Genomic DNA, 27,668 nt, shown 5'->3' on the forward strand with positions numbered 1-27,668 from the left:
CAGATACAGCTTCCAGGTGGGATTGGGATCCTGATTTTCAGAAACCTCAGCTCCAAGTGAGGAACTGTAGTTGCCTAGAGAGTCTGGAAGTTTTTATGGAGGAAACTGGGATAGGCTGGAAAAGTCCAATGTCGGTTCTGCTGCTTTGGAAGTCTGAAAAATTAAGGAAAACTAAATAGGTGGAAAGTTGTAATGAGCTAAACTTTATCCTTCCCTGACTTCTCCATGGAGTTGGAGCAAGAAAGGAGGAGAAGGAGAAAGGAGAAGGAGGAAAAGAAGAGAAGGAGGAGGAGGAAAAGAAAAGCAAGAGGAGAAAGAGGAGAAGGAGAAGAGTATAGGAGGAGAAGAATTGGGGGGAGGACAAGGAGGATGAGGAGGAGAAGAAAGAGAAGAGGAGGAGGAGAAAGAGAAGAGGAAGAGAGGAGGAGAAAGAGAAGAGGAGGAGGAGAAAGAGAAGAGGAGGAGGAGAAAGAGGAGGATGAGAAAGAGAAGAGGAGGAGGAGAAAGAGAAGAGGATGAGGAGAAAGAGGAAGAGGAGGAGGAGGAGGAGGCCGGTGGCAGCCTTGGGAACGGGGTGGAAACGGCAGTTCCTGTGGGAATTGCCGGGGCACAGGGGTGAGTGAGGCTCAGGAAGAAGGCCAGGAGAGGAAGGGCAGCTCCGTGCTGACCATGGCGCTGTGTGTCCCAGTCCCCATCCCACAAGAGCAAGCGGCAGCAGCAGGAGCTGATCGCGGAGCTGCGGCGCCGGCAGGTCAAGGACAACCGGCACGTGTACGAGGGCAAGGACGGCGCCATCGAGGACATCATCACAGGTACCCTCTGCCAGCTGGGATCCCTGCCACGCTCAGAGCCCCCCTCCTTTGCTCCCCTCCTGCTTGTGTGGTGTGGAGCAAGTGCAGAAGGTTCTGCTCCTTCTCTTCCAGCCCGGGGGACACCCGCAGGGTTGTAGAGCAGGCAGGGAGCGCCTGGTGCCAGCAGCTGCTCCAGCTGTGCCCGGTGGATCTGCCCCAGATCCCTCTTTTCTCCCCACAAATGGGATCAGGGTCAGGATGAAGAGCATCTGTTCTCATTAAGATTGATCCCAGAAATCCCTCAGTCAGCCCCCAGTGACCCCAGACTGCTCCAGGTTTTCCTGCTGATTCCAGAGGGAAGGGACACAGCCCCTGGTGGAGCCAGGCACAGTCAGGACTTGGCTGCAAATATTTGCTGATTGAAAGAGCCACCTGAACTGCATCTTTCCCAGGAATTAAATCCTTTTTAACACCTCCAGCTTCTGGGATTGCAGAACTGGGAGTTTTCCACGTGTTTTTTACCTGCGGTGTGGAAGGAAAATGATTTAACACCTCAGGAGCTTCACAAACTCCGTTTCCTTGCACAGAACCCAAAAATAAAAGGTGTTTGCCAACTGCTCCTGGAAGTTTTCCACAGGAGCTTTTCCTGCAGAAGGGCAGGAGAGCTCTTTGATCCCTCACTAAGGAAGCCAGGGAATTTTTGCCCAATTGGATGAAGTGTGTGAAGCTTGCCCAACTCCTTTTAACCTTGATTAATGGCCCTGAGATAACATTCCTCATTTAAAGGGCAGGGTGGCAATAATATCCAACCTGGCATTGCTTCCACAACTCCTCCGGACTCCTGGGACTTGGTTTAATTGGAAAAATGGTTTTCCTGCTCTGTGGAAGGAACAGATTGTGTGGCAGATGCCCATCCCTATGGAAAAAACCATCCAGGGGAGAGGGTGCCAGGCTTCAATTAAACATTTCCTGCACTCTTGTGCCTGGATTTGCCCATTTTGGGGCCTCAAGCCACGGAGGAGGAAAGGTCAGGCATGGAAGGTCAGGTAGGACCAAGGTCACCTCCCCGTCCCTGGAGATCTCCCAGTAAATCCTGCACCTCCCCATCTCTGGGAGCGCTCCAGGCCAGGCTGGATGGGGCTTGGAACACTCTGGGACAGTGGAAGGTGTCCCTGCCCATAGCTGGGGTGACACTGGGTGGGATTTAAGGTCCCTTCCAACCCAAATCATCCCAAACACCAAGGTCTTCCCACAAACCTGTAGCACACCTTAAAGCAAGTCCTTCAAGGGAATTATTTTCTATAGAGGGGGAATGGCTTTACCATGAAGGAAGGGTCAGGAATTGGGCAGGAATTCCTGGCTGGGTGGGTAGAGTGGCCCTGGCACAGGGTACCCAGAGCAGCTGTGGCTGCCCCTGGATCCCTGGCAGCGCCCAAGGCCAGGCTGGACAGGGCTTGGAGCAGCCTGGGACAGTAGTGGGAGGTGTCCCTGCCATGGCAGGGTGGGATGGGATGAGTTTAAGGTCCCTCCCCACCCAGACCAGGCTGGGATTCCATGAGTGGCTGAAATACCTCCTGATGCCTCACGGCCACCTTGTCCCAAGGCCAGCGAGGAGCAGGCTGGAGCGTGTCCCAGTGTCCCTGTGGGAGCCCTGAGCTCTGCCCTGCTGGAGCAGGCTGACCTTGGTTTGTGTGTGGCTGTTGTTGTTCCCATGCAGTGCTGAAGACGGTGCCGTTCACCGCCCGAAGCGCCAAGCGCGGCTCTCGGTTCTTCTGCGACCCTGTTGTCCCTGAGGAATTCCATTACTAAACTCTCCCTCTTTCACACCTGACGCTCTTAGAAACCAGGAAGGTCGCTGTAGACTTTTTGCCACTTTGTTTGTGCGGATCTCAGCCAGGAATCTGTGACTGTTGAGTGTGTAGTGGTGTCCAGCGTCCTCCTGACTTTGTAGTGGTGTCCCCTCTGTCGCACGTCCTCTTCATCCCATCCCTATTCCCATCCCATCCCATTTGGCTGTCCTCGTGTCCCATAGAACAGCAAGCTGGGAGTCACTGGGATGAGTCTCCTGCAGTGCAAGGGCTGAGGAGCCCCAGCAGTGACAGCTCCCTTGGCTTGTGTCACCTCGGGGTGCCGTGCATGTGGCACCTCCGAGTGGAATTCCGGGCTGCATGGACCTTGGGAATGGCCTTGGGGGTGGCTTCTGGCTCGGGAATGACACCCATGGGGTGGTCTAGGATTCCTAACGAGCCCCTGCATGTTCAGCTGCATGGGGTGGAACAGCGGGGTGAAATCTCTCCTTGTTCTGTCATTTCCATATTTAACTCTCTTGTTCCATGTCAGTTCCATGCCAGCTTTATTTCATGGAATCAGGAATTCTCTCTGAGCTTGGAGCCTGTGCTGAGGCTGGGCTCAGTGTGTGGAGCAGGGGAGTGGGGAGCAGGGCTGGGAGTTGGGAATACAGGGCAGAACCGCCAGAATGGTGTCAATGCAAACCTGACATGGAACTGAGCGGTTCCCATCGTGGTGTCCCTCACCCAGCATGGCCCTGGACACTGTTGTCCTCATTAAGGACTCAGCTTAAGAAGCCAGCAGTGCTCCTTCCACCGTTCCCTGTGTAACTCCATCAGTGCTGCCAATAAATCCACAAACTAACCCACTCCATGGTTCTGTGCTCTTCCGGGTTCTCTCTGTGTTCTCTTCCTGGAGCCAACCTTCAAAGCAGCTTGGAATTGGGGTAGGGAGCGGCCTCCTGTCCCTCCTGCCCTGTCTAACCCCTCTTGCTCTGTGGTTTCTGCCCGGGAGGTTTGAACACTGACTTGACTTGCTCTTCATTCTCCATCCCATTTTTTACTTAACCATCATTTTTTTGTGTTCTGTTTTTTTTCTTTTTTTTTTCTTTGTTGTTTTTTGTTTTTGTTTTTGTTTTCTGTTTAGCCCTAAAGAAGAATAATATCACTAAATTTCCCAATGTTCACTCGAGGGTAAGGATTTCTTCTAGCACAGCCGTGGTGGAGGATTCCCAGAGCTGGCAAGCATCTCTTTTTACTTGGCTTCCTCCTCTCTCTCTGTGCCAGGCAGCTGGTGGTAGATGTGGCTGAGCTAATACTGGTGAGACCCTTGAGGCCACTTGAGACCCAGATCCTTGATTTTCACCTCTGGAGGTGCAGAGATCCACAGGATGCTGGCTGGTGACCATCATCACACTGTTTTGGCCACTTCTCCTCAAGCTGAGCCCAAAACAGTTTTGTCCCCAAGTGCTATTGGTTGGTGGCCATCTTCACGCTCCATTTTGGCCATTTTAATTCAAGTTGAGCCCAAAATAATCTTGTCCCCAGGTGTTGTTGGTTGGTGACCACCATCACACTCTGGTTTGGCCATTTCTCTTCAAGTCCAGCCCAAAATAGTTTTGTCCCTCGTGTTGCAACCCCACAGCTGGGATCTGCATGAGGTGGACAATCTCCAACTCCAGGTGTGGAGAGGGGAGAGCTGAGAAGTTTGGGAGTTCTGTGTAACCCCCAACACAAGTTATCCAGGAAATCTGAGGGATTTACCCAGTCCAAGGCAAATTTGTTGGTCAGGAGACCAATATTTGAATTGGAGTTGTCTTTAGTGTTCTCTTGTAGATGCACAGGTGACAGCACATGTGACACATGTAAAGGGCTTCCACCATCCCATCCATCAGCTTTCTGCCTCTTCATCCATCCATCCATCCATCCATCCATCCATCCATCCATCCATCCATCCATCCATCCATCCATCCATCCATCCATCCATCCATCCATCCATCTCCCATCCCATCCCTTGCTCAGTGTTCCCTCCCGAGCTCTCCCCTCCTTTGGCTGATGAAGTGTCACTCCAGCCATGGAAAGCAGCTGGAGAGTCCCAGCCCAGTGCCAGCTGCTTTTCCCAGGGCACCTCCTTTAGATCTTGGAGGCCCTTGCCAACCCGAACAATTCCATGCTGAATGGGCTGTAGGGATCCTAAACCCATCCCGGCATGGCTCAGCTAGGGTCACGCACCTGCCATGAGGAACATCCTCCACCTCAGGTGTGTGGGAACGTGCAGGGAACACCCCAAACCACCTGGCTGGGCTCGATGTGGCCTTGGTGAGGGCTGTGAGGGGATTCCCACAGCACCATTCCCTCAGCACCATTCCCACCAGTATTATCCGGCCGCTGGGGCGCGTAGTTCGGGCACGTCCATCCTTCCCCGTGCCGCTGGGGCCGATCCCTGCTCCCGCGCTCCACAAGCTGCTTTGACTGGCTTCCAGCGGGCCTTTCCGTGTCTGTCGTGCCGTCCGCGCGTCCGTGTGTCCCGCGGGGGCGCTGCTGACTGCCGGCTCCCCGCAGATCTCCGGAACCAGCCGTACCGCCGGGCCGACGCGCTGAGGAGGAGCGTGCGCCGCCGCTTCGACGAGCACGGGCTGCGCTCCAACGGCGCCGAGCTGGCCATGTGAGCCGTGGGGCTGCGGCACGTTCCGCCCGCGCCGGGGAACACCGACCTCCTCCTCTTCCTCCTCCTCGTCCTCCTCCGCAGGGATCCCGGCCCTGCGCCGGGCTCTCCGCGCCAAGTGCCTCAAATGGAAGCTCCTGCTCCGACGGATCCAAGCAATAGGATTGGGCTTGGTTGGGTTTCTCCGGACTCTGCCGAGACTCTGCAGGATTTGTAACCAAAATGTAAAATAGGGGGTGGGTTGGGGGGTTGGGTTGGTGAGAGCAAGGGCTCCCGTGGGCCTGACTGGTTGGAAACTGGGAATACTGGGAATACTGGGATGTGCTTGGCTTTTAACGCTGGGCCGAGGGGCAGGCCCGGCCTTCAGCTGCACTTAACGGCTCTTTTTAAATTAAATCTACAAAGACATTTGAGGGCTTTCTGTTCCTGGAACTAAAATAATCCCAAAGTAGAACCCAGCCCTTTTCCCAGCCCCTGCAGCCTCCACATGGAAGGCGGGCCCACAGCCCCAGGGCTAGCAATGGAACAGGAGGTGCCCCCAGCCCAGCGCGGGGGTTTGGGATGCTCCAGGGCTTTGGCAGGCAGCGTTGGGATAACAGCGTATTTATTAATTAGCACTAAGCAATTAACACCCAGTAATCAGTATTAGGCTCTGAGGACCAGTGCAGTCCAGTTCCTGGCAGGGGGATTCCACCCCTGCTCCGGATCCCTGCTGAGGCTCCTTTGGAAGGGAAGCCCAGCCTGAAACTCCCGGTAGGGTTTAGGTTCTCCATGGCATTTTCCAAGCCTAAAAAGGGACAGGAGGCTGGTTTAGGACCATGGTGCCCCTCCCCGTGCCCCGGAGCAGCGGGGTGGATCCCACTCCCTGCCAGCAGCAGCCAGGAGTTGGGAAGAGCTGGACCGAGGAGAAATTTGTCCTTCCCAAATCCCATTTCGCTTCCAGCTTCCCTGCCTGGGCTCATCCATCTGTTAATTGTAAAATTTCTTGTATAGTATTTAACCATTCCATTTCTTTGCCCTTTTCCATTGTGCTCCTGTGAACCACTGGTGAAGGTCCCTGGTTTTTTTTTTGTTTCCCCTTGGATAATGTGTAGTTATATGATAATCTGTTTTTAAATGTACAGATATTTTGCTACAAAATTGGTGCAGTTTTTTATGGTTTTTACACTTCCCCCCCACTTTAGCCTCTGGGTAATATTGTAAATATTGTTTAAAAGGAAATAAATGCATCAAGCCTGTGCTATACAATCTGAATGTTATTTTAACTTATAGTTTTTGTTTTTATATTTAACTAAAAGGACAGTTTTGGACTCAGAGTTACCACACTGACCAATTTCCAGGAATTTTTCCTTGAAAAACTGCCAAGTTTTGCATTTACAGCACTGTGTACTTGACCTGCTAAAGAGAACATGCCACTGTTGGAATGAGTGCTTGGATCAAAGAAAATTGGATAATTTGAATTTCAAATTTCAGCACTTGTTGGGGTATAAGCACTAAATCTCATTTTCTTCAGCTGAAAGGTATTTTTATAATAAAAGCCCAGAATGAAAGCCAAGCTGGCATGTTCTCTTTAATATTTTTCTAGTCATAGATCTGCTTCTTAGCAAGATTAGAAGTGTTTCTAAAGCAGTTCACGTTCCTTTCCTGGTCTGTTCCTGCCATAAAATCAAATAAACTATTTACACTACTACACTGAAATCCAGAGGGGTTTTTTGGGTCACTTTTACCTGGTTGTTTTGGGTTTTTTTTCCCCCAAAAAATGCTGGTATTTGGTAGGTGAACACCTGGAGCTTGTGTGGATGAAGACTGAAAGAATTTTGCAAGAATCGATTTATTCTTTGTTATTCTGGAAGAGGCTGAGGGAAGAAATTTGAATGTTCCTGGCAGACACCAGGAGAGAAATAAATGGGGATGATTATTTGTCAGAAATGCACTCAAAACAATCCAAATATTTAAGGCCTAAATAGCTTGACTTCTAATATAAATTTTAATTTTTAAAAGGGTTTAATAAAATTATTCTGGGGCGGAGGGGGGGGTCAGGACTAATCAGCACAGCCAAGGTTTCAACATTGATGGACACAGTTAAAAATCATCCAAACAAATCCAATAACTGACCTAAAAGAATCAATTTGGCTCAAATTCCTTCCAGTTTACAGGCAGGAATGCAGAGGTTGAGCTGTTGGCTGTGCTGGGGCTGCTACAGGAAAAAATGGGGCTGGGAAACAGGAAAGAGGAAAACACCAAAAAAAGCTGGAAAAATAAACCTGAACTCAAATTCCCTGGAAAACTCAATCCTGCCTTGCTTGCCTTAAGCTGAGTTTCTTGCAGCAAACTGAATTATTAAGATGTTAAGAAAATCCCACCATTGGAATAAGGGACATCCCCAGTTTTTTATTTTTGATGGGACAATCAGTGCAAACCTTTTAAAAGTGATGCTCCCTTAGGGACAACTTTTTCCTTGAATTTGTGTGGATGCAAGGGAGTAAGAGCATTGGAAGAAGTTCCTCCCTGCTTACCAACCCTTAGGACCTGTCAGGCTCTAAATCCCAGCTCCATGGCAGATTCCAGGACCTGCTGCCCTCCTGTTTTCCAAACTCTGCTGGGCTGTTCCCACTTGGAGCACTCCCATTTTGGGATATAAATCCAGGGAGGTGGGTGGCAGGTGAGCAAAGCAAACCTGGCTCATTGTTCAGTCCTGGAGCAGCAATTATCCCATCCTTCCTTAGGAGAGCCTGCAGGGAAAAACCTGGAATATTCCAACCTGGATTTCCACACCAAACACCCGTGGATACCAAAAATCCCCCCAAGTCCTGTTTGACCAAATCCAGGTGGTTTTCCCCCAGGCAATAGGTGATAAGCAACGACCCTTCAGGGGGAAACAGCAGGATTGGGATGTGCTTTCCCATCCCAAAGCATCCCAGAAAATCCCAAAGCATCCCAGGGAAAAATGGTTATAAACCTCTTGCATTTTATATTTCAAATAACTCATTTCAATCTCAGGGTGTTCTTAAGGATTCTGAGCCTTGTAACCACCCCAGCCAGAAAATTCCCTGGATAAATTGATCCTTTGGGTGTTTATGCACTGGTAAAAGTGGTCAAAATAAAGGAAAAAACTCCTGAAAGGAATCCAAACAGTCTTCAAGCAGGTTCTGTGAGTGGTTCTGTGGCTCAGAGCCGTACAGAGTATTTAAGGAGAAATAAATACCAGTACATGCTAAAAGACAAGGTTTAATCATTGATAAAAATGTACAAAAATATTCCAAGGACAGCGGCTTCCCAATTTTCTCACCGAGCAGGGCTGGGGGCACCTTCCTGAACGTGCAGGGGCTGGAAAACAGGGCTGGAGCTGCTTCCTCCTCCCTCCTCTGGGCTGTGCAGGTACATTCTGCAGCAGGTTCTTAAGGCAACACATGGAATTGCGTTTAACATTGGATTTTTATTCCTAAGTTTTCGGAAGGGGGAGAGAAAAGGTGGAGAGAAACGCTGGAGTAACAGCCAGGGCTGGGCCGGGGTGGGATTTCGGGAATGCCGAGGTGGTTGTGTCCCAAACGCTCCCTCTGCTGGCACAGCAGGAGAATTCCCATCCACAGCATTCCCTGGATTTGGGATCGATGGGAGTCGGGAGACGAACCAGTCTTGGACAAAAGCCCCGGTGCCAAACAACCCCAAAATCCAGGGGATTGCAGAACACATCAGGACATGGATTCCTTACTCCTGCTGCCTTCCCAAAAAAAAATTCCACCCAACCAAATTCATCAAAGAACAAAAGCACAAAGAATTAAATTAGTTTTTTTTTTTTTCCTGAAGCTGAACTGGGCTCTGCCCAGGCAGCCCAGGGTTGCTCCCTGCCTTGGGAAGGACGCCGGGAAAGTGCTTGGGGACACTGCTGCCACCTGTGTGTCCCCTCCAGGGGATCCCAGCCCCCATCCCGCCCCGCAGCTCCAGGCCAGGCACAGCTTTGCCCTCAGAATTCCATGGATTTTTCTACTTTTGACTGGATTGAAGTGGTAAAAAACTAAAAGCCACCGTTGTTGTGGCCGTGGGCCACCGGCCACCGGCCCCAGGGCCTTGCCCACACAAGGCTTGGTTTTATTTTGCCACCTGTAAACATTTTTGGTATCAAGGATCTTCTCATTGATCTTCATCCAGCTGTTCCAAAAGAGTCCTCCTCTGCTTTTCCAGCTCCCCCTCGCTGAGCTCGCTGCCAGAGGTATCCCAGTTTCCCTGTGGAGAGATGGGACAGTGGTCAGGACGGGACTTGCAGGGAGTTCCACACTGGGAGCCTCAGCAGGGACACACAGAGCTGGCTGCTCTGTGGCACTCAGAAAGCCCAAAATGCAAACTGGGGAATGGCAAAGACCTCCAGGATCCTCAAATGCAACCTCTGAGCTCTCCCAGAGCACAGCTATGGAGCTGCATCCAGCAGAGCCCAAAGCACGGGGAAAAACAGGAAGCAGAGCTTACGGAATCTTTCCCAGGCCGTTTCTTAGTGGGAGATTTATGCTTGGACTCAGATCTCTGTCTGGCTCTTTCCTTCTCACTGTCCCTCTCTCTATCCTTCTTGTCCTTCTCTCGTTCCACATCAGATTCTGGTGAATCCTGTGGGAAAAAAAAAATGGGAATAGTGAATATTAATGTTGAATATTTTGGAGTTCAACTTCCATTTAAAGCATTGTAGAATCATGGAATGATTTCAGTTAGAAGGGACTTCAAATTTCATCCCATTCCACCCCTGCCAGGGGCAGGGACACCTTCCCCTATCCCAGGTTTCTCCAGGTTGTCCACCCTGGCCTTGGACACTTCCAGCTTCTCTGGGCACCCTGTGTCAGGGCCTCCCCACCTTCCCAGGAAGAAGTGAAGCTCTTTCTGCATTTTGGATCCTTCCAGAGCTTCCAACACAAGCCTGATGCTCAGGCAGGCACAAGGAATAGCTGGGATCCTTCCCAGAAGGAGAACACCTGGATTTGCCAGGATAAACAGCAAATCCCAGGCTACTCATGGAGTCCTCCACCTGGAGTTAAACCCTCCGAATTCAGCAGTTTTAAGTGGTTTAATAGTAGGAATATATAACAAAGTTGTTATTTTGGCAGTACCCTCCTCCAGCTTGATCCCAATTTTTCCCTAGGATCACCCAGGTGACAGCAGGCGCCAGGTTGTCCATAACCCAATTAGAAACTGAGCTCCACTTACAGACTTGTGCCTCCTCTTCTTGCTCTTCTTCTTGTGTTTTTTGGACTTCTTGTAGCTCCTCTCTGCAGCCACAGGGAGAGACAAAACCCCCAGGAATCAATGGATAAATCCCAAAGGGGAACAGCACAGCTGGTTTAAAGCCAGTCCCGTCCCATCCCATCCCATGCCGTACCGGACTCGGCGCTGGAAGAACGCTCGGACACCGACCGCGATTCCGAGCGCTGCCGCTTCTTCTTGGAGTGGCTGTCGTCATCCTCGGACTCTGAGCCCTTCACACACAGCCCAGGGGAGAATTCCAATTAGCAATGGGAATTCCAGCAGCAATCAGTGCAGCTGGGAATGGCAGGGGGAGGGTTTCCAGGGATACTCACGGAGCGGGAACGCGAGCGCTTCCGGTGGTGTTTTTTGGATTTCTTCGAATGTTTCTTGGTCTTGGAGTGGTGGTGCTGACACTCGTGCTGTGGGCAAGGCAAGGAGGGGAGAGCTTGGAATTCCAGCAGGGATTGGCCTTGGAAAAGCCCTAAAATCCCAGCTCCTTCCACCATGGGTAAGGACAACTTGCCTGGAGCAGGGTGCTCAACCTGGCCTTGGCCAGTTCCAGGGATGGGGCAGTAAAACCTCATCAGCTCCTACAGAACATCCCAAAAATCTGATGGGATGTTTCTCCTCATCCACAAAAGTTGGGAAAGGTTAAAAACTCCATAATCACCATTGCATGGCAGCACCACCTTATCAGCTCCTACAGGACATCCCAAAAATCTGATGGGATGTTTTTCCTCATCCAAGAAAGTTGGGAAAGGATAAAAGCTCCATAATCACCATTTCACAGCAGCACCATCTCATCACTGCCTACAGGACATCCCAAAAATCTGATGGGATGTTTTTCCTCATCCACAAAAGCTGGGAAAGGTTAAAAACTCCACAATCCCCATTTCACGGCAGCACCACCTCATCAGCTCCTACAGGATATCCCAAAGAATATATGGGATGTTTCTCCTCACCCACAAAAGCTGGGAAAGGTTAAAAACTCCACAATCACCACTTATTGTCAAAATGGACACTGCTGCCATGTTGGAGCTGCAATAAAGGCAGCCAGGAGCAAGGAAAAACACCTGGATTCCCATGGATCTGCTCCCTGGATCCAAGCAAAGCCTGGCCTAAACCCACCCCTTGCTCTGCCTAATTGGAAATTACAGAATTAAAAGTCAAAATTTCAGCTGAAATTCTTCCAAACTGCAAGAAATGCAACAAAATCCCCAAGTGTGAGAGCTGAAAAATCAAATTAATCTCCTGGTATCACTTTATGGAAACAATTCCATTAAATCCTTCTCCTTCCCACTCAATTTAGAAGGAATTTTCCTTGTCTGCTGTCCACTGATTTCAAAAATAAAGGAACAATTACCTCAAGTACATGAAGGAAATCCTTAAATATCCTTTTCCTTTCAGATTCCAGGGTGATGTCTTCAAATGCTGGTTCCTTCACAAATCTGTCTCTGATCTGTCAGGAAAATTAATTCTATTAATGATATTCTAAGAAATTAAATTATAAATTTATTAAGGTATTAGGATAGAAGAAATAGAAGAAAATAATAAAATATAATGTAGTAATAAAAATGGCATTAAGAAATAAGAAAACCAGTAAGGAATAATAATAAAACCTCTATAAATAATAATGAATAAAGATTAAAAGGAATAATAAAAATAAGGCATAATAAAAGTAACAAGAAAATTAAGAAATAAGAAATAAAATAAAAAAAATAAAAAATAAGAAAACTAAAACCCTGAAGAAATAAAAATAAGGAAAAATAAAACCAATAATAACAGATATAACAGCCCCGACCAGAAATATGAAAAAATAATAAAAAACAAAAAAAGATAAGAGAAATAATAGAAAAAATGTAAAAACAAACCAAATAATTTTAAAAAATAATAACAAAAAAATAATTTTCACCAGTTAAGAAGCCGCTGAACTGCTACAAGGCTAAATTTTTAATCCCAGATTTCCAAGCAAATCCCAAATTTCCAGTGTTCAGGGAAGCTCTAACTCATGGAAACACGGAAAACCCCACTGTTTTCCCTGCACATTCCATTTAAACTTAAAAAAACCCCAAATATTTATATAAATTATCCTTGGAAAGGAAAGGTTTTTCCAGGGTCTTTTATCCAGGACAAAGTTCTAAATAATTTCAATTAACTTTGGGAGGGTTGTGGGATGTTTTGAGGGGGTTTTGGTTTTTTTTCCAGTTCTTTTAGGATGTTCTTTGTTTCAAAAGGATGACGCTTTTCCCATCCATCTCCAAGTTTCCCTGAAGAACCCACAGGGTTGGATGGGATTTTGAAGCCGCATCAGCAGAACCAGGAAGAGCCTGGCAAACGCGGGGTTTTTTAGGGAGGAGCAGGGGCCTGTTTGGGAATTTGGGAATGTTTCCCCCAGGGAATTCTCATCCTTACATCCTCCCAGACAGCATCCAGCTCGATGGGAGGGGTGGCTTGTTTCAGCATGCTCTTGAAGGCCGATTCCTTCCTCTTCATCTTCCGGGCCTCCTCCTTCTCCCGCTCCCGTTCCCGCGCCTCCGCCTTCTCCAGCAGCTGCGGGGATGAAAGGAAGAGAATTCCATTTATTGGGAATTCTGCACCCTCAGAGTTGTGTCTGAGTCACTGGGAAATGACAAGGAAATTAACTGCTTTTCCTGTACTTAATTAATAGATCAAAACTATGATGTTAAATGATTTTATCGAAAATTAATCCATTATTTCTTTTCCAAGCATGGAATTGCCTCTGCTGAAAATCCAATGATGCAAAACTACAGAACCAGAGAAATCAGGAGAAATCTTATGTACAAACAGGAGAGCATCACTGAATTCCTATCCCAGAATTCCTCAAGTTTGGGAATGTTGACTGCTTGGACTAAGGTTTATTTCTATTGTGGCAACTGAAATCAGTTAAATAACCCTAAATAACAGAACATTCCTCAAATATTATGGAATTAGTTAGAAAACAAACCCTAATTCCTGTCTGGAGAAGGGATTTCCCATCCTAATTATCCAGATATCCCAATTAATTAATGAATTTATTAATTCATACTTACACTGTTGAAAGCCAGCTTGATGTTCCCTGCATCCAAGGTGGTGGCTCTTTTAGTGGAGCTGATGACAGTGACAAAATCCTCAAAGGAAGTGTTCACCTCCACCACAAATCCTTTATCCTGGAAAAAATGGCTCCTTTGGCATGAGGGAAATCAGGAACTCCTTCAGCTCCAAGGGAATCCCAGCTCCCTTGGATGGGAAATGTGCAATTCGAGGAGGAGCCAGGTAATGCTCACCTTTAGGATGTCTTTAATTATCTTCTTCTCATCGTGGTAACGAGCTTTCAAATCCTCCACGTAAAACTTGAACAGGTCGAGTGCTGTTGATCCTGAGGGAGGGTTTAGTTAAGCCACAGGTCAGGTTTAACCCCAGAGCTGCATTTTTAGGTGTGGATTTAGGATTTGGGATTGCTGTGGCCTGCCCCAAAGCCCGGGATCTGCCCTCCTTACCAGGCTGGCCGAGCATGCTGGTGAATCTGATGTCGGAGCTGATGGCTGGGTACAATTCCATCCAGGAGGACATGGAGTGCAACTGCCCGTGCTCGTGCAGCTCATCCAGAAACAGCTGCAAAAAACAGGGGAAATGGGAATTTGGAGCCATTCCTCAAGCTTCTCCTTGGTACCAGCTGGGATGGATTGGCTTGGTAACTGGAATTCTACTTCTGTTCCAGAAAAATCCCTTTTTCTCTCGTTCTTCCTGCTTTTCTCCATCACCCACAACGTTCCAGCTGCATCTCCTTCCCATCCAGGCCTATCCCCCCTCTGATTTTTCTCTTGTGTGTAACACAGCAGAGAAAATACCACAACTCAACACCTCAGGCTTTAAACACACCCTTGAATCAACCCCCAGAAATAAAGAAAACCCACACGGAATATCCCATGATAATCCATGAGATTTTTAGGACAGAACCCCAAACTGCACCAACCTGGAAAGACTCCCTGTTTTTACGCTGCCTCCTCCTTTCCCTCAGCAAACTTTTCTGCTTCTCTTCCTCCTCCTCTTTCTCCAAGGCCCTGATGTGTTCCTCAAAACAGATCAGGGCATCCTCCTTATCCATGTCTAGCAAGAAAACAGGGAGAAGGGGGAAAAAACCATCAGGTTATTCCTTCCAAGTCAGGAAGGATCCTCCTCCCCAGAGAATTCCAGAGCCCACAGACATACTCTGGAGCTCCTCATCCTCAGCAAAGGTGGGGTTGTCCATGAGGTACTGCTGGGCCTCTGACCAGGTGGTGCAGTAGGTGACGTTGGCCATGTTATCCAGGATGTTCTTCAGAGCTTCCCAGTTCCTCTTCCGCAGCTGCTTGGCTTGTTCCTGAGGGGAAAAGGTTTTTTTTGGGACTCAATTTGAAGTGGTTTGGATAGAATTGAAAGATATCTAGTGTGTTCTCCAAGAAAATATGAAATTAAAGATTAATTTAAATCACGGAATTCTAGTGTGGTTTGGGCTGGAAGGGTCCTTAAAGCTCATCCCATTCCAGCCTCCTGCCCTGGACAGGGACCAGGTTGCTCCAAGCCCCATCCTTGGACACCCAACAACACAATTCTTCCATCTTATTATTTCACTGATCCAGAATAAAATCCATCATGTGATTGATTAAAATCCCCTCAAAACTCAACACATGTTGAAATCAGCAGGAATAAATCCCAATAAACCCCAAAACCTTCCCTAAAAGCTGCTGTTTATCTGCCATAAAGCCTCAAGCACAGGTTTAAAGTGATTTAGGACCAAGTGAGGAGATGTTGGATGGCTTTGAAGGGAATTTACCTTCTCCTTCTTGGACAGGAAGAACAGAACATCCTCATAGATCTCCAGCCGGTCCCGCTCGGATATGGCATTCCACACTTCCATCTCCCCAAACATCTGTTCAGCTTTTCTGGGCAAAGCAAATGAAAACCACACAACTATTTATTCATTTATTTATTTATTGGTGGCTGAATTATTCATCAATCCCCCAGAACATCAGGGAGAGCTGTTCCAAGAAGGAACAGATTTATAGGAATTCTTGGTTTTCCCCCTTGGAAGTTTTTTTTTTTTTTTGTTTTGTTTTTTTTTTTTTTTTGTGATATATTTTGAATTTTTATAAAGGAAGAGAAAACTAACAATGGAAGTTGATGCCACTCCAAGCAGTGCATCCTATCAGGATTTTGATCCCAGATTTTTATCCCAAGTCTCTTACTTGTATCTGGTGGTGGATGTCATCTTCTCATGGTTTTCCAGGAAACGCTGGAAGGATTCCTTGGCTTCCTTGTACTTGGATCTGGCTTCTTCCTTCTCCTCCTTCTCTGTCTGAACTTTGTAGGCATTAAAGGCCTGCTTCTTTTCACTCAATTTTGCCAGAGCACTTCCCAGGAAAGAAAAGGAAAGAGCAATGTTATTTATAAATTAAAAAAAAAATAAAATCAGGAAGAGAAGACAGAGGAAATCAGAAAAAAAAATCAGAAAAAAAAAAAGAAAGAAAATCAGAAAAAAAAGAAAGAAAAAAGAAAAATCAAATAATCAGAAGAAAAATTGGAAAAGAAGAGAACCAGAAAATAAGAAAACTGAGGAGAAGGAAAGAAAACTGAGGAGAAGGAAAGAAAACTGAGGAGAAGGAAAGAAAACTGAGGAGAAGGAAAGAAAACTGAGGAGAAGGAAAGAAAACTGAGGAGAAGGAAAGAAAAGCCAGAACAATCAGAAAAGGAAAATAAAGAAAAATAACTAAGAAAATCAAAACCAGAAAGCAAAAGGCAACAGGTTTGAATAATTCAGATTTGAGATAAAATTGATCTGAACATTTTAATCCCTAAATCAACATAAAACACCAACTTCCCCACTTTTTCCCAATAACAATGAAGCTGTTGGAAGCATTTCCTTATGGAGGGCAGGAAGACAATTCCCTGCCAGTGGCACAAGCCAGGAGTATCTGTTGCTGACAGGAGTTTGGATGTTCTGGAAGTAAATTCCCTAGGAAAAGGTTTGGATGGAACTGAAGGAGGACTCAGTACCTGTATCTGGGGTCATTAATGATCATTTTCATGGCCTGCTCCCAGGAAGCATTGGAGGGAACCCGCTGTGAAAACAGGAAATTATGGATGAATCAGACCTGGAGTTAACATCCAACAATGAATAATTCCTTAAAAACAGCCATGGGAAAAGAAAAAAAAGAACAACATTTTATTTTTAAGCTAAAACAACACTTCACTGCAATGTTCTTTCTCTTTCATTTCCTCAAGAGTGAGGAGTTCTTCCCTAGAAAAATCAAATAAAACCTGGCAAATAAAATAGAAATGAGACTAGGTTTTGTAGTTCAAGAAAACGTTAATAATTGGTCAATAAAATATTAATAATTGGCCCAAATACCTTTTCTTTTAACAGTTCTTTAAATGCTTGTTTGGCCTCTTCCTTTGTGTTCCACGTGTAGGTTTTTTTAACTGGCTGGGCATCCTCATCCTCCTTCTTTGCAGCAGCACTAAAACAAAACAAATTTTATTATTTCAGAATTTTTTTCTAAGTTAGAGGCACTGAAGAGTCAAAAACCACCACAAAGTGAGTTTTATAAACAGCAAGTTCAAGTAAAAAAATAATTCTAATAATTCATACAAGGCTGTTCCTTACAGGCACCACAACTGATGAAAAAAAGATCAAAAAAAGTGAATTATTGAGGCAAAGTATTTCCCTCCTGCAACTGGCTGCCTGCTGAAGTTATCTAGAAATTATTCCTAAAAATATAATGTTGAAATTCAGCAGGAATATTAACATTTTATATAAAACTGTAACGAGAAGTGCCTAAAAATGGGCTTCTCTTTAATTATATCCTGCTGTCTAAAATCCCCCACAGCAATTCTTTTTTTTTTTGAATTATAAAAATCCTAAGTTATAATTTTCCACATAATAGATCTTTCATTATTTAAAATAAAAAGGAATCATAGCTGGAACACATAAAAATCCCTTTAGTATTTTATTTTCTTCAAGTGATAACTAATGGCACCGATCCATGGAAAAGGAGCATGAAGAGGGAGGGAAGTGTTTAATGGCACCCTGGGAAATTCTTACAGACACTGGAAAATCCATGGAATGTTCCTGTCACTGATGCTACTGGGAAATGAAAAGCTGCAGCAAAGCCTTGAGGTTTCATAAACTGGAATGGCTTGGATGGGAGGGGACAGTAAAGCCCCCACAGTTCCATGGGCAGGGACACCTCCCCCTGTCCCAGGCTGCTCCCAGCCCTGTCCAGCCTGGCCTTGGGCACTGCCAGGGATCCAGGGGCAGCCACAGCTGCTCTGGGCACCTGTGCCAGGGCCTCATCACCTTCCCAGGAAACGATTTCTTCTCAATCCCTGATCTAAGCCTGCCTTCCACCAGCTCAAAGCCATTCCCTCTTGTCCTGTGATGAATTATTCATTCCCTTGAAGAACTTGCTCTAAGTGTGCTACAGGTTTGTGGGAAGACCTTGGTGTTTGGGATAAGAACCGTGGGATGGGTTGGGTGGGAAGGGGCATTAAGGATCATCCCAATCCACCCCTGCCATGGGCAGCGACACCTTCCACTATCCCAGGCTGCTCCAAGCCCCGTCCAACCTGGCCTGGGACACTTCCAGGGATCCAGGGACAGCCACAGCTTCTGTGGGAATTCCATCCCAGGGCCTCACAGAGAACAATCCCCCCTAACATCCCCCCCAAATCCCCTTTCCTGGAGCTGACGCCCATCCCCTGGCACTCACTCTCCCGAGGCCTCCTGCCTGGCTGCCTCATCCGTGGCGGCCGCTGCGGTGTCCGCGCTCCCGTCCTGCGTGCCGGGGGCGGCGCCGCCCTGGCCCTGCTCCTCGGCCGTGGCAGTGCCAGCCGTGTCCGTGTCCCCCGTGGTGGCGGCCGGGGCCGATTCCCCCTCAGGAGCAGCTCCTGCAGGAGCAGCCGCGGCCGTGGCGCTCTCGGCGGCCGGGGCCGCGCTGGCCCCGCTCGGGGCATCCCCGGCCGTGGCCGGAGCCGAGGCGGCGGCAGCCGCATCCTCTGGCTTCGTGCTGGGGACAAAAACAACAGCGGTCACCTGCGGGCTCCGGTCTGGAGATTTAGGGCAACGGGGCAGCTTAGGACGTGGTGAAAGTGGGGAATGTGGGGTTTGGGGTGAGTGAAAGACTCGCAAAAGGTTTATAGGCCCTCAGGGAAAAGGGTTTGTAAGGCCTCAGGAAAAAAGGGTGAAAAGCCCTCAGGGAAAAAAGGGGTGAAGGCCTTCAGAGTAAAAAAGGGGTGAAGGCCTTCAGGGTAAAAAAGGGGTTGAAGGCCTTCAGGGTAAAAAAGGGGTTGAAGAACCTCAGGAAAAAAAGGGGCTGAAGAGCCTCAGGGTAAAAAAAGGGGCTGAAGAGCCTCAGGGTAAAAAAAGGGGCTGAAGAGCCTCAGGGTAAAAAAAGGGGCTGAAGAGCCTCAGGGTAAAAAAAGGGGCTGAAGAGCCTCAGGGTAAAAAAAGGGGCTGAAGAACCTCAGGGAAAAAAGGGTTGAAGAGCCTCAGGGAAAAAAGGGGCTGAAGGCCTTCAGGGTAAAAAAGGGGCTGAAGGATCCTAGGAAAGGTTTGAAGGCCTCAGGGAAAAAAGGGTGAAAGATCCTCAGGAAAGGGGTTGAAGGCTCCCAGGACAAAAAGGGTAAAAGATCCTCAGGAAAGAGGGTTTAAAGGATCCTAAGAAAGGTTTGAAGGCCATCAGGAAAAAAAGGGCTTGAAGAGCATCAGGGAAAAAAAGGGCTTGAAGGATCCTAGGAAAAGTTTGAAGACCCTCAGGAAAAAAAGGGCTGAAAGGCCCTCAGGAAAAAACAGGCTTGAAGGCCATCAGGAAAAAGGGGTTGAAGAGCCTCAGGAAAAAGGGTTTGTAGGACCCTAAGAAAAGTTCAAAGACGCTCAGGAAAAAGGTTTAAACTTCAACAGGAAAGGTTTGAAGATCCCCAGGAAAGGCTTGAAGGCCCTCATAAAAAGTTTGAAGGCCCTCATGAAAAAATTAGTAAAATGATAAAAATGTACCTGTTTTCTTCAGCTTTAATCATTGCTAGAGGAAAAAAGGAGAAAAACCATTAAAATATAGCTTTAAAATAGTTCATATACATAGGAAGTTCTTGTAATTCTTGATTTAATAAAAGCAAAGTTTTAAATGTTTTTGTGACATCAAAAATTTTAATGTTTGTGTCCTTCAAAGACTGAAATCAATCGAGATTAAAATAAAGTTTAGAAATGCCACTACAGAGAGATTGGGAATATAAAAATGACTTTTTGGTTTGAAATAATTCTTTTAATTTGTAAAAAAGTAGTTCAAAGACCCAGAAAGAAAGTCAGGATTATTAAACAGAATTTTAAGAAAGAAAATATTTAAATTACTGTTGCCTATTACTTTTTTAACATTTATTCTTTCCCTCCCAGCTGATTTTGTTGCTATTTAAATAAATAATGTAATTAATTAATATGTATTTATAAAAATGCAAGTTCTTATCTCTTTTACCTTCAAGATCCTCCAGCTCTTTGGGTTTTGCCCAGCGGGATTCCTTTGTTTGGGAATTGTAATAATAAGGCTTCCCAGAGTCTGATTTATACTCCTTCCAGGGACACTTGGACAGCAATTGCTGATGGAGAGAAAACAAAGATTTTCCAAGGAAAATCTCCTTTAGTAACTCCTTAAATAAGGGTTCTTGTTTCCCTCTTCCCTATTCCTGCTCCTAAAATAAGCAATTAGGAACATCATTAGGTGGAATAATTATGAGGCACAAGGCTTCGGGTGCATTAAAGTTCCATTCCTGGAGCTCTTTCTTCCTGAAAAAAAAAATCAAATTTCAAGTTTTCCCATTTTCTTCCTTGTGGATTTAGCTTTGGTTTAAGTTTTATTTTCAGTTCTCAGCTACAAACTTCAAATATTCCTCAGGAAAACAGAAAAATTGTTAAAAAATGTGAAAACAAATCACATTGGATCAATTTGATTTGATAGTATCTAACAGGAATAAACATGGGGAATTCTAAGGAATTCCTTGTATATTTTAAGAGCATTAATTTGACCAAAACAGTAATGTCTAGGAATTTTTCCTCTCTAAATAATAACCCCCCCACACATTTTTAATAAAAAAGCCTATCTAAAAATGAGGAAAATGAGGAATTTTGGCCACTTTGCACCTTCAAGTTCTCCCAACATAAGGAGAACAATCCAAATATTTTAGGAACATTTCCTATTGGAAGAGTTTGCTCCCATTGCTTCCAGCAGAATTCTCCCTGCTGCAGGTGTCAGGCTTGGAACTCCTCGTGTTCCCACAATATCCCAGAGTTAATTTGGGATTTGGTTACCTCAGCAGGGGTTTTGAGGTCATCTGGCTTCTCCCACGTGGACTGCTTGGTCTCAGTGTTGTAGTAATAAGTTCTTCCATCCGGGGACTTGTGCTCCGTCCACGTGGATTTCTGAAAAAACCCCAAGGGAAATTAATAATGATGTAATAAGAAATGGGATCCAAGTCCACAGAAAGAGTGGGATACAGACCTGCTTGGAGTGCTCCTCGCTGGCAGAGCTGGTGGTGGTGGAGCTCTGCTGGACTGTGGACACCACGGGATGCGTTGTCTGAGGAGGACACAAAACAGCCTTGGAAAATCCTCATTAACTGGTGGGTTTCACCCAAATACCCTGGATTCTCCAAGTGGTGCAGCAGCACAGCAAAGGCAGGGAGCCAAATTCACACCTTGAGGCAGTGTTTTTCCCAGAAACCTCCTTCTTTGGGAGTGGAGCTGTTCAATTGCACATTCCCAAGGGCCTGATTCCCCCAGGAAGTGCGAGCGAAGGGGTCAGAGCACAGCAAGCCCAAGCCACAGTTCCAGCAGCACTCCCTGTTCCCACATCTGGAGGGAAATCTGCTGCAGGAAGATTCTGGCTGCCTGAGCTCCCTCACACCACACTTCCTGCTGCTTTCCATGGCCAGCTTTCCCATGAATTCCCTGGAATCCCTGCTGTGGATCAGGGATTTGGTATTGCCGGGGAAAACTGGATTTCCACAGAGGCCAATGGACAGGATGGAAATTCCATGGAAATAATGTGGATATCATCTATTTAATAATTAAATTGGGACAAGGCCCACAGATTTCGAGGAACAAGCAAAAACTTGGAAAAAAGCAGGAGAAAAAAGGAGGGGAGGAAAAAATAGAATTAAGGTTTTCCTTTAAATCCCTAAAACCAAGTTTGCCCCACATCACAATGAAATTCCAACCTTCTGGAATTGTGCTTTCCACATACCTGAGTCCCAGGAGGGGTCACACCTGAAAAATAAATAATTAAAAATTAATAAAAGGTTTGGTTGCTTCATTTTCCTAAATATTCCTCCACGTGTGCAAGGAAAAAAATGTCCTGGGCACCAGTGGAGACTCCAGGACTGAAATGCTCCATTCCATTTTAGGGAAAAGGGGAATTTTTTAATGTTTCAGTTGATTTTGGTTAAATATTTTGAAATTATATCAAGTTGTTTTACTTACCTACTTGTGCATCCATGCTGTTCACTCCTGGCTGTAAAAATAATTAAAACAAACATTTAAACAATTAAATTAATTAATTCCTGAGGAATTAAATCCTAAAAAAAAAATCCAATATTCATTATCCAAACAAGGCTTTTCTGCCAAAAAAAAGGCTCAATTCCTTAAATAAGGATTCCTGCTTCCCCCTTAATTATTCCTGCTCCTTAAATAAGCAATTAGGAACATCATTAGGTGGGATAATTAGGGGGCACATGGCTTTGGGTGTATTAAAACTGCATTCCTGGAACTCTTCCTGAAATTCCTTCCAATTAAGGAAAAAAAAAAAAATCAACCAAATTCCAAGGCTTCCCATTTTTTTTCCTTGTGGATTTAGCTTTGCTTAAGGTTTATTTTCAGCTCTCAGCTACAAACTACAAATATTCCTCAAGAAAACAGAAAAATTGTGAAACAAGTGAAAATAAATCACACTGGATCAATTTGATTTGATATTATCCAACAGGAATAAACCAGGAAATTCCCAGAAATTTGTTGTGTATTTGTTGTGTAATTTGACCAAAACAGGAATTTCTTAATGTATTTTAAGAGCATTAATCTGACCAAAATACTAATTTTTAGGAATTTCACTCTTCAAATCAGCACAGCAAAGGTTTGTGCTCAGCATTAGAGGAAATTCCAGAGGAATTCAGGGATTTAAACCTGCATGGGAAGAAAACCCATAAAAATAATTTATTTCTAAATTGAAATGGCTGGAACTGGTTTTAAGTGAATCTCTTAGGCTTGGACTAAATTTATTTCTTAAGAACAAGATTTAACTTAAATTTTTTCCCCTCAGAGATTTCATGTGTATTTTAACTTTTCCCTCTCCACTTCCACCCAAAGAGTGGAATGAGCTATTCCAGCAATTTTTAGACCCAACTGAATTTCAGGAACTTTTAATAAAAAAAAATCTCATTCTAATGGATTCAAATCTCTCTAATTTTGAATCAAAATTCTTTAAATAAATTACAATTTAAGAGTAAAGAATCTCTTGGTCAGACAATTTAACAATCCAGGGTCACAGTGATTCCTGCCAAACTCCAGGAAGTGAAGGATAAGCAATGAAAGAAAAACTAAAAGGAGCTTAAAGACTGATGAAAATCACAAAAATCTTATTTTTAATTATTCAAGAGTCACATAAAACTCCACTGTAATGAAAATAATTTAAAATTTAAATTCTTATTTTCTAATTAAAGAAAGCCAAGAGTGATCAACTGCAACTGCTAAAAAGAGCTTTTAAAAACTAAAGAAAAGAAATTAAATTAAACTCACAGGAACCGTGGGCTGCATGGCAGCCTGGGACATGTGGGACATCATCATTCCAGGCATCACCGACTGCATCATTCCAGGCATCTGGAATTCAAGAGCATTTCCCATATATTTTATCATATTCTCAACACAAAATACAGTATTTCTATTTAAAAGCCATTCTATTATACTTCTTTCTAATTAAATAAAAAAGCCCCAAAAAAAACCCCAACCAAACATCCCTCTTAGGTACAGAAAAATAAAGTAGATTTGTGGGATTGTGATTTCCTACATAACATTCCCACTAAACTGGGATATTCCTATTAGGAATGGCATGTCCACATTCCAAAGCTGGACAGGAAATAACAATAAAAACCATTTAAGCTCCAAAGGAACAATAGCAAATGATGTGGGACCTGATTCCATTACTGGAAGCCTGAGTGAAAGCAGGAAAAGCGAAGGTTGGGGATGATGAATTCCCACAGAATTCCAAGGCTACAGGGAATAAAGGAACAAAGGAAAGGTGAACCCCCAGGTGTGACATTTACCTTCAGCTTTTTGCTCTCCATCTACCAAAAAGTCCTGAGTTGCTCCCTAAAATGTGAAATATTGAAATATTCCCTGGCTAAGTGTGGGAATTGTGGAAAAGGAGGTACAAAAAAAGCAGAGAAATAAATGAGAATTTCTACTTCACCTCCTAATGAACACACACAGTGCTAATGAGTCAAATACTCCTCATTTTTTAAAAATTGTTTTATTGATACCCCAGAAGCTGCAAATCCCCACTGAAAAAATTCCTACCAAGCCCTTTTAATTTAAGGAAGACAAGGATGCACTGTCCAAGGAATTGCAAAGGAAGAGGAGTTGTCACCAAGGTTTAATCCTTCCCTGCCTCTCTTCCATAATCCACCATCACAAGGAGCATCCCAAGGACATTCAGCATTCCTGGGATATTTATTATACCCACAGGAGAATTATTTCTTTTAAGAGTTGAGAATTTCATCACAAACCACCCAGGAAATGTGGCAATTGAGAAGAAAAGCTGCCAAAAGCAGGGCCATGGTCGTGGCCGTGTCACCTGCCAGGGCTTTTCCAATCCCATGGCATCAGCAACAATGGGATGCAGGGATTACAAACCCACCCCTAGGATTCCAACAGGAATCCTGCAAAAATCCTCTACTTCTTTGCTTCTTCTCTTGCTGTAATGTTCACTGTGTAGGAACTGGCCAAGAATTACAGAAACGTGAAGTCTCAAGACAAACCTATCCCTTCAAAAATCTACAGGAAACTTCCAAAACACTGGAATAAATCCCAAATTATGGATTAATAATTCAACTTAGAGGTGCATTACCTATTCTCATCCAAAAACACTTGAATAAATCCCAAATAATTGACTGAAAGTTGGAGGTGCATTAATTACCTGTTTTCATCCAAAAACACTTGAATAAATCCCAAATAATTGACTGAAAGTTGGAGGTGCATTAATTACCTGTTCTCATCCAAAACTGGAATAAATCCCAAATTATGGATGGATAATTAAACTTAGAGGTGCATTACCTATTCTCATCCAAAAAAACTTGAATAAATCCCAAATAATTGACTGAAAGTAAGAGGTACAGTAATTACCTGTTCTCATTCCGAAACACTGGAATAAATCCCAAATTATGGATTGATAATTCAACTTAGAGGTGCATTACCTATTCTCATCCAAAAAAACTTGAATAAATCCCAAATAATGGATTGAAAGTTGGAGGTGCATTAATTACCTGTTCTCATCCAAAACACTGGAATAAATCCCAAATTATGGATTGATAATTAGAGGTGCATTACCTATTCCCATCCAAAAACACTTGAATAAATCCCAAATAATTGACTGAAAGTTGGAGGTGCATTACTCACCTGTTCTCACCCAAAACACTTGAACAAATCCCAAACTATGGATTGATAATTAAAGTTAGAGGTACAGTAATTACCTGTTCTCATTCCGAAACACTTCAATAAATCCCAAATTATGGACTGATAATTAGAGGTATGTTAATTACCTGTTATCATACCAAACTCCAGCTAAAGTCCCAGAGGTGCAGCAATTCCCTGCTCCCCATAAGGAGGGTTTTACCTGGCCAGGCTCACTCCCCCTGAGTTCTCCCCCCTCCTTTTCCCAGGGAGATTTCCCCGCCGAGGGCTGATCCCAGGGAACAGGACGCTGCTGGAATTGCCTTACCTGCCCCATCGGGGGTCCTCCCATGGGGGGCATCATCTGAGGCATCATCCCGTGGGGAACTGGGGGCATGTTGGGGGGTCTCTGGCCCATGGGGTGCATCCCCATGGGGGGGTAGTGGGGCATGCCCGGGTGGCCCATCTGGAAAACACCAACAACAGGGAAAATCAGCACCGAGGCAGCCACCCCACACACACTCTCCAAAAGGAATAAGAAAAAGCCCTTTCCAGGAGTTTTTCATTATTTTCCAACACTTTAAGTACTTTCTGTTCCACACAGATGCAACAGCTCTGAGAACACCTTAAGATAAAGCCTGGGCGCTTTTCCCTTTGGAAAATACATTTAGCAGGAAGGAAAAAAAAAATCAAATTATTGATCACAGAATCCCAGAATGGTTTGGGTAGGAGGGACCTTACAGTTCTTCCAGTTCCACCTTCTGGGACACCTTCCACTATCCCAGGTGCTCCAACGTGGCCTTAGACACTTCCAGGGATGGGGCAGCCTGGAATTCCATCCCAGGAACCCCCACCTTCATAGGGAAGGAATTCTCTCCTAATTTCCCCTAACTTTACACCCTTTCAGTCCAAAAGCAGTTTTCCAGTGATTTTCTTCTTATCCCAATCTCCCAGGGGCTAGGAGTCACAAAAAGAAACCACGAGCAACTAAAAAGGTTTGAGTCTTCTGGGCAGAACACTTGACTTTTCCCAATCATATCCTCTCACAGCACATGCAGTGACAGCTCCTGTTTCCCAAGCCCCAGGTAATTCCAGGTGGAACAGTGTTTCCTAAAAATCTCCTCTGACCCTCTTTGGAGTGTTGATTCCCTTTCAGAGGGCCCTACCACCCTGGTGCAGAGAAGGTCCTCCCAAGCCTGCTTTTCCCCAGGCTGAGCCCCTTTCCAGCTCCCTCAGCTGCTCCTGGGGCTCCAGATCCTCCCCAGCTCTGGATAGAGCCAGGTCTGTGATCTGCTGTGTCCTGGGGGGCATCGGGAAGGGCATTTCCAGCAGGTCAGGCAGGGATCCTGCCCCTCCAAGGCACCTCTGGGTGCTGTGTCCAGCTCTGGCTCCTCAGCACAGCAGGGACAGCAGCTCCTGGAGCTGAGCAAGGGCCTGGAGCATCTCGGTGCCCAGGAGAGGCTGAGGGAGCTGGGGCTGCCCAGCCTGGAGAGGAGCCCCAGGGAGAGCGGCCTCAGCCCTGGCTGTCCTTGGGTGCACGGAAGGCTCCATGCAGGGCCCAGCAATGGCACCAGAGAAAGGCAAGGACTGATGCCCAGGAAGTTCCACCTGTACACGAGCATCAACTTCCTCCTTGTGCGGGTGACAGGTGCCCAGAGAGGTTTTAGCGTCTCCCTCAGCGGGGACACCCAGAACCGCCTGGACACAGCCCTGCACCATGGGATGCCCATCCCACCCAACCCTGGGATGACCCCGGAGCAGGAAGGCGGGACCAGCTTCCGCACGCTGCGACTCCGTGCCCCCCCTCCCGAGCCCGCACTCACCATGAGAGAGCCGCGGTCGACGCCGCCGGGCCGCATGGCGGGGCTGAGCAGGGAGCCCCCGCAGCGGCCCAGGAGGCGCCCGCGCAGCGGCGGCCGCGGGGCCGCGGGCCCGAAGGGCAGCAGCGGCTCGGGCTCCCCGCGGGGCGGGAGCAGCGGCGCCAGCAGGCTGACGGGCTTCCCCGCCGGCCAATCGGGGCGCGCCGCCAGCCGCGCGCTCTTCGGCGATTGGTCGGCGCCCGAGCCCACCGGCCGCACGGCGTCGCCCGGCGTCAGCTGCATGAGGGGCGGCGGCTTCGGCAGCGAGAACGGCAGTGGCTGCGGGGAGGCGGCGGCGGCCGCGGCCGTAGAGTCCCCGCCGGACATGGCGGCGGCGGGCGGCCCGGCCCCGCGGCGCGGCGCTGGCTCGGGCGGCTCCCGGGAGCGCGGGGCGCGGAGCGAAGCGGCGGCTGCGGCGGCCGAACGCGGGGCACGCCGGGAAACCGCTCACGTGGGACCGGGGGCGGTGCGCGATCAGCCGGGCGGTACCAACAGCGCCGCAAGGAGGGGGTGACTTCCCCCGCCACCATTTCAGCTCAGCTCGGGAGGTGGCGGCAGATCTCCCCTCAGCTGTGCTGCGTGTGGTACGCGCCGGGTTCGTGCTTCCCCCCCGTGACGGTGCGGGTGGTACGGGCCGAGCGCGGCCGTGGAGGCGCT

General features: G+C 46.6%; 2 protein-coding genes across 6 annotated transcripts in view; one reads left to right on the forward strand and one right to left on the reverse strand.

Annotated features, from left to right (window-relative positions):
• FMNL2 (formin like 2) overlaps positions 1 to 6,933 on the forward strand; it is a 115,970-nt gene extending 109,037 nt beyond the window's left edge. For 2 of the 5 annotated variants that reach the window (XM_066553316.1, XM_066553318.1), the window contains 3 exons: positions 689 to 812; positions 2,509 to 2,642; positions 5,141 to 5,253. In XM_066553316.1, coding sequence (XP_066409413.1) covers positions 689 to 812; positions 2,509 to 2,600 — 216 coding nt within the window. In that variant the 3' untranslated portion in view covers positions 2,601 to 2,642; positions 5,141 to 5,253. Of the gene's footprint in view, positions 1 to 688; positions 813 to 2,508; positions 2,643 to 3,725; positions 5,091 to 5,140 lie in introns of those variants that run through there. The other 3 variants (XM_066553314.1, XM_066553317.1, XM_066553319.1) reach the window with 2 other exon arrangements.
• Positions 6,934 to 8,455: 1,522 nt separating this feature from the next.
• On the reverse strand, positions 8,456 to 27,083 carry PRPF40A (pre-mRNA processing factor 40 homolog A). The gene is made up of 26 exons (XM_066553277.1): positions 26,976 to 27,083; positions 25,481 to 25,618; positions 23,284 to 23,364; positions 21,976 to 22,006; positions 21,740 to 21,762; positions 20,996 to 21,073; positions 20,806 to 20,916; positions 19,976 to 20,096; positions 19,504 to 19,528; positions 18,221 to 18,517; positions 16,861 to 16,969; positions 16,506 to 16,570; positions 15,698 to 15,862; positions 15,286 to 15,394; positions 14,682 to 14,832; positions 14,446 to 14,579; positions 13,970 to 14,084; positions 13,757 to 13,848; positions 13,523 to 13,639; positions 12,885 to 13,022; positions 11,836 to 11,931; positions 10,805 to 10,891; positions 10,606 to 10,702; positions 10,434 to 10,495; positions 9,708 to 9,842; positions 8,456 to 9,467 (listed from the first exon to the last, which is right to left on the reverse strand). Exons 1-26 carry the CDS (start codon positions 27,009 to 27,011, stop codon positions 9,375 to 9,377), a joined length of 2,706 nt encoding a protein of 901 aa, XP_066409374.1. The 5' UTR covers positions 27,012 to 27,083; the 3' UTR covers positions 8,456 to 9,374.
• Between the last annotated feature and the right edge of the window lie 585 nt (positions 27,084 to 27,668).

This window comes from Molothrus aeneus, chromosome 7 (genome assembly GCF_037042795.1).
Source record: "Molothrus aeneus isolate 106 chromosome 7, BPBGC_Maene_1.0, whole genome shotgun sequence".
Classification (NCBI taxonomy): domain Eukaryota; kingdom Metazoa; phylum Chordata; class Aves; order Passeriformes; family Icteridae; genus Molothrus; species Molothrus aeneus.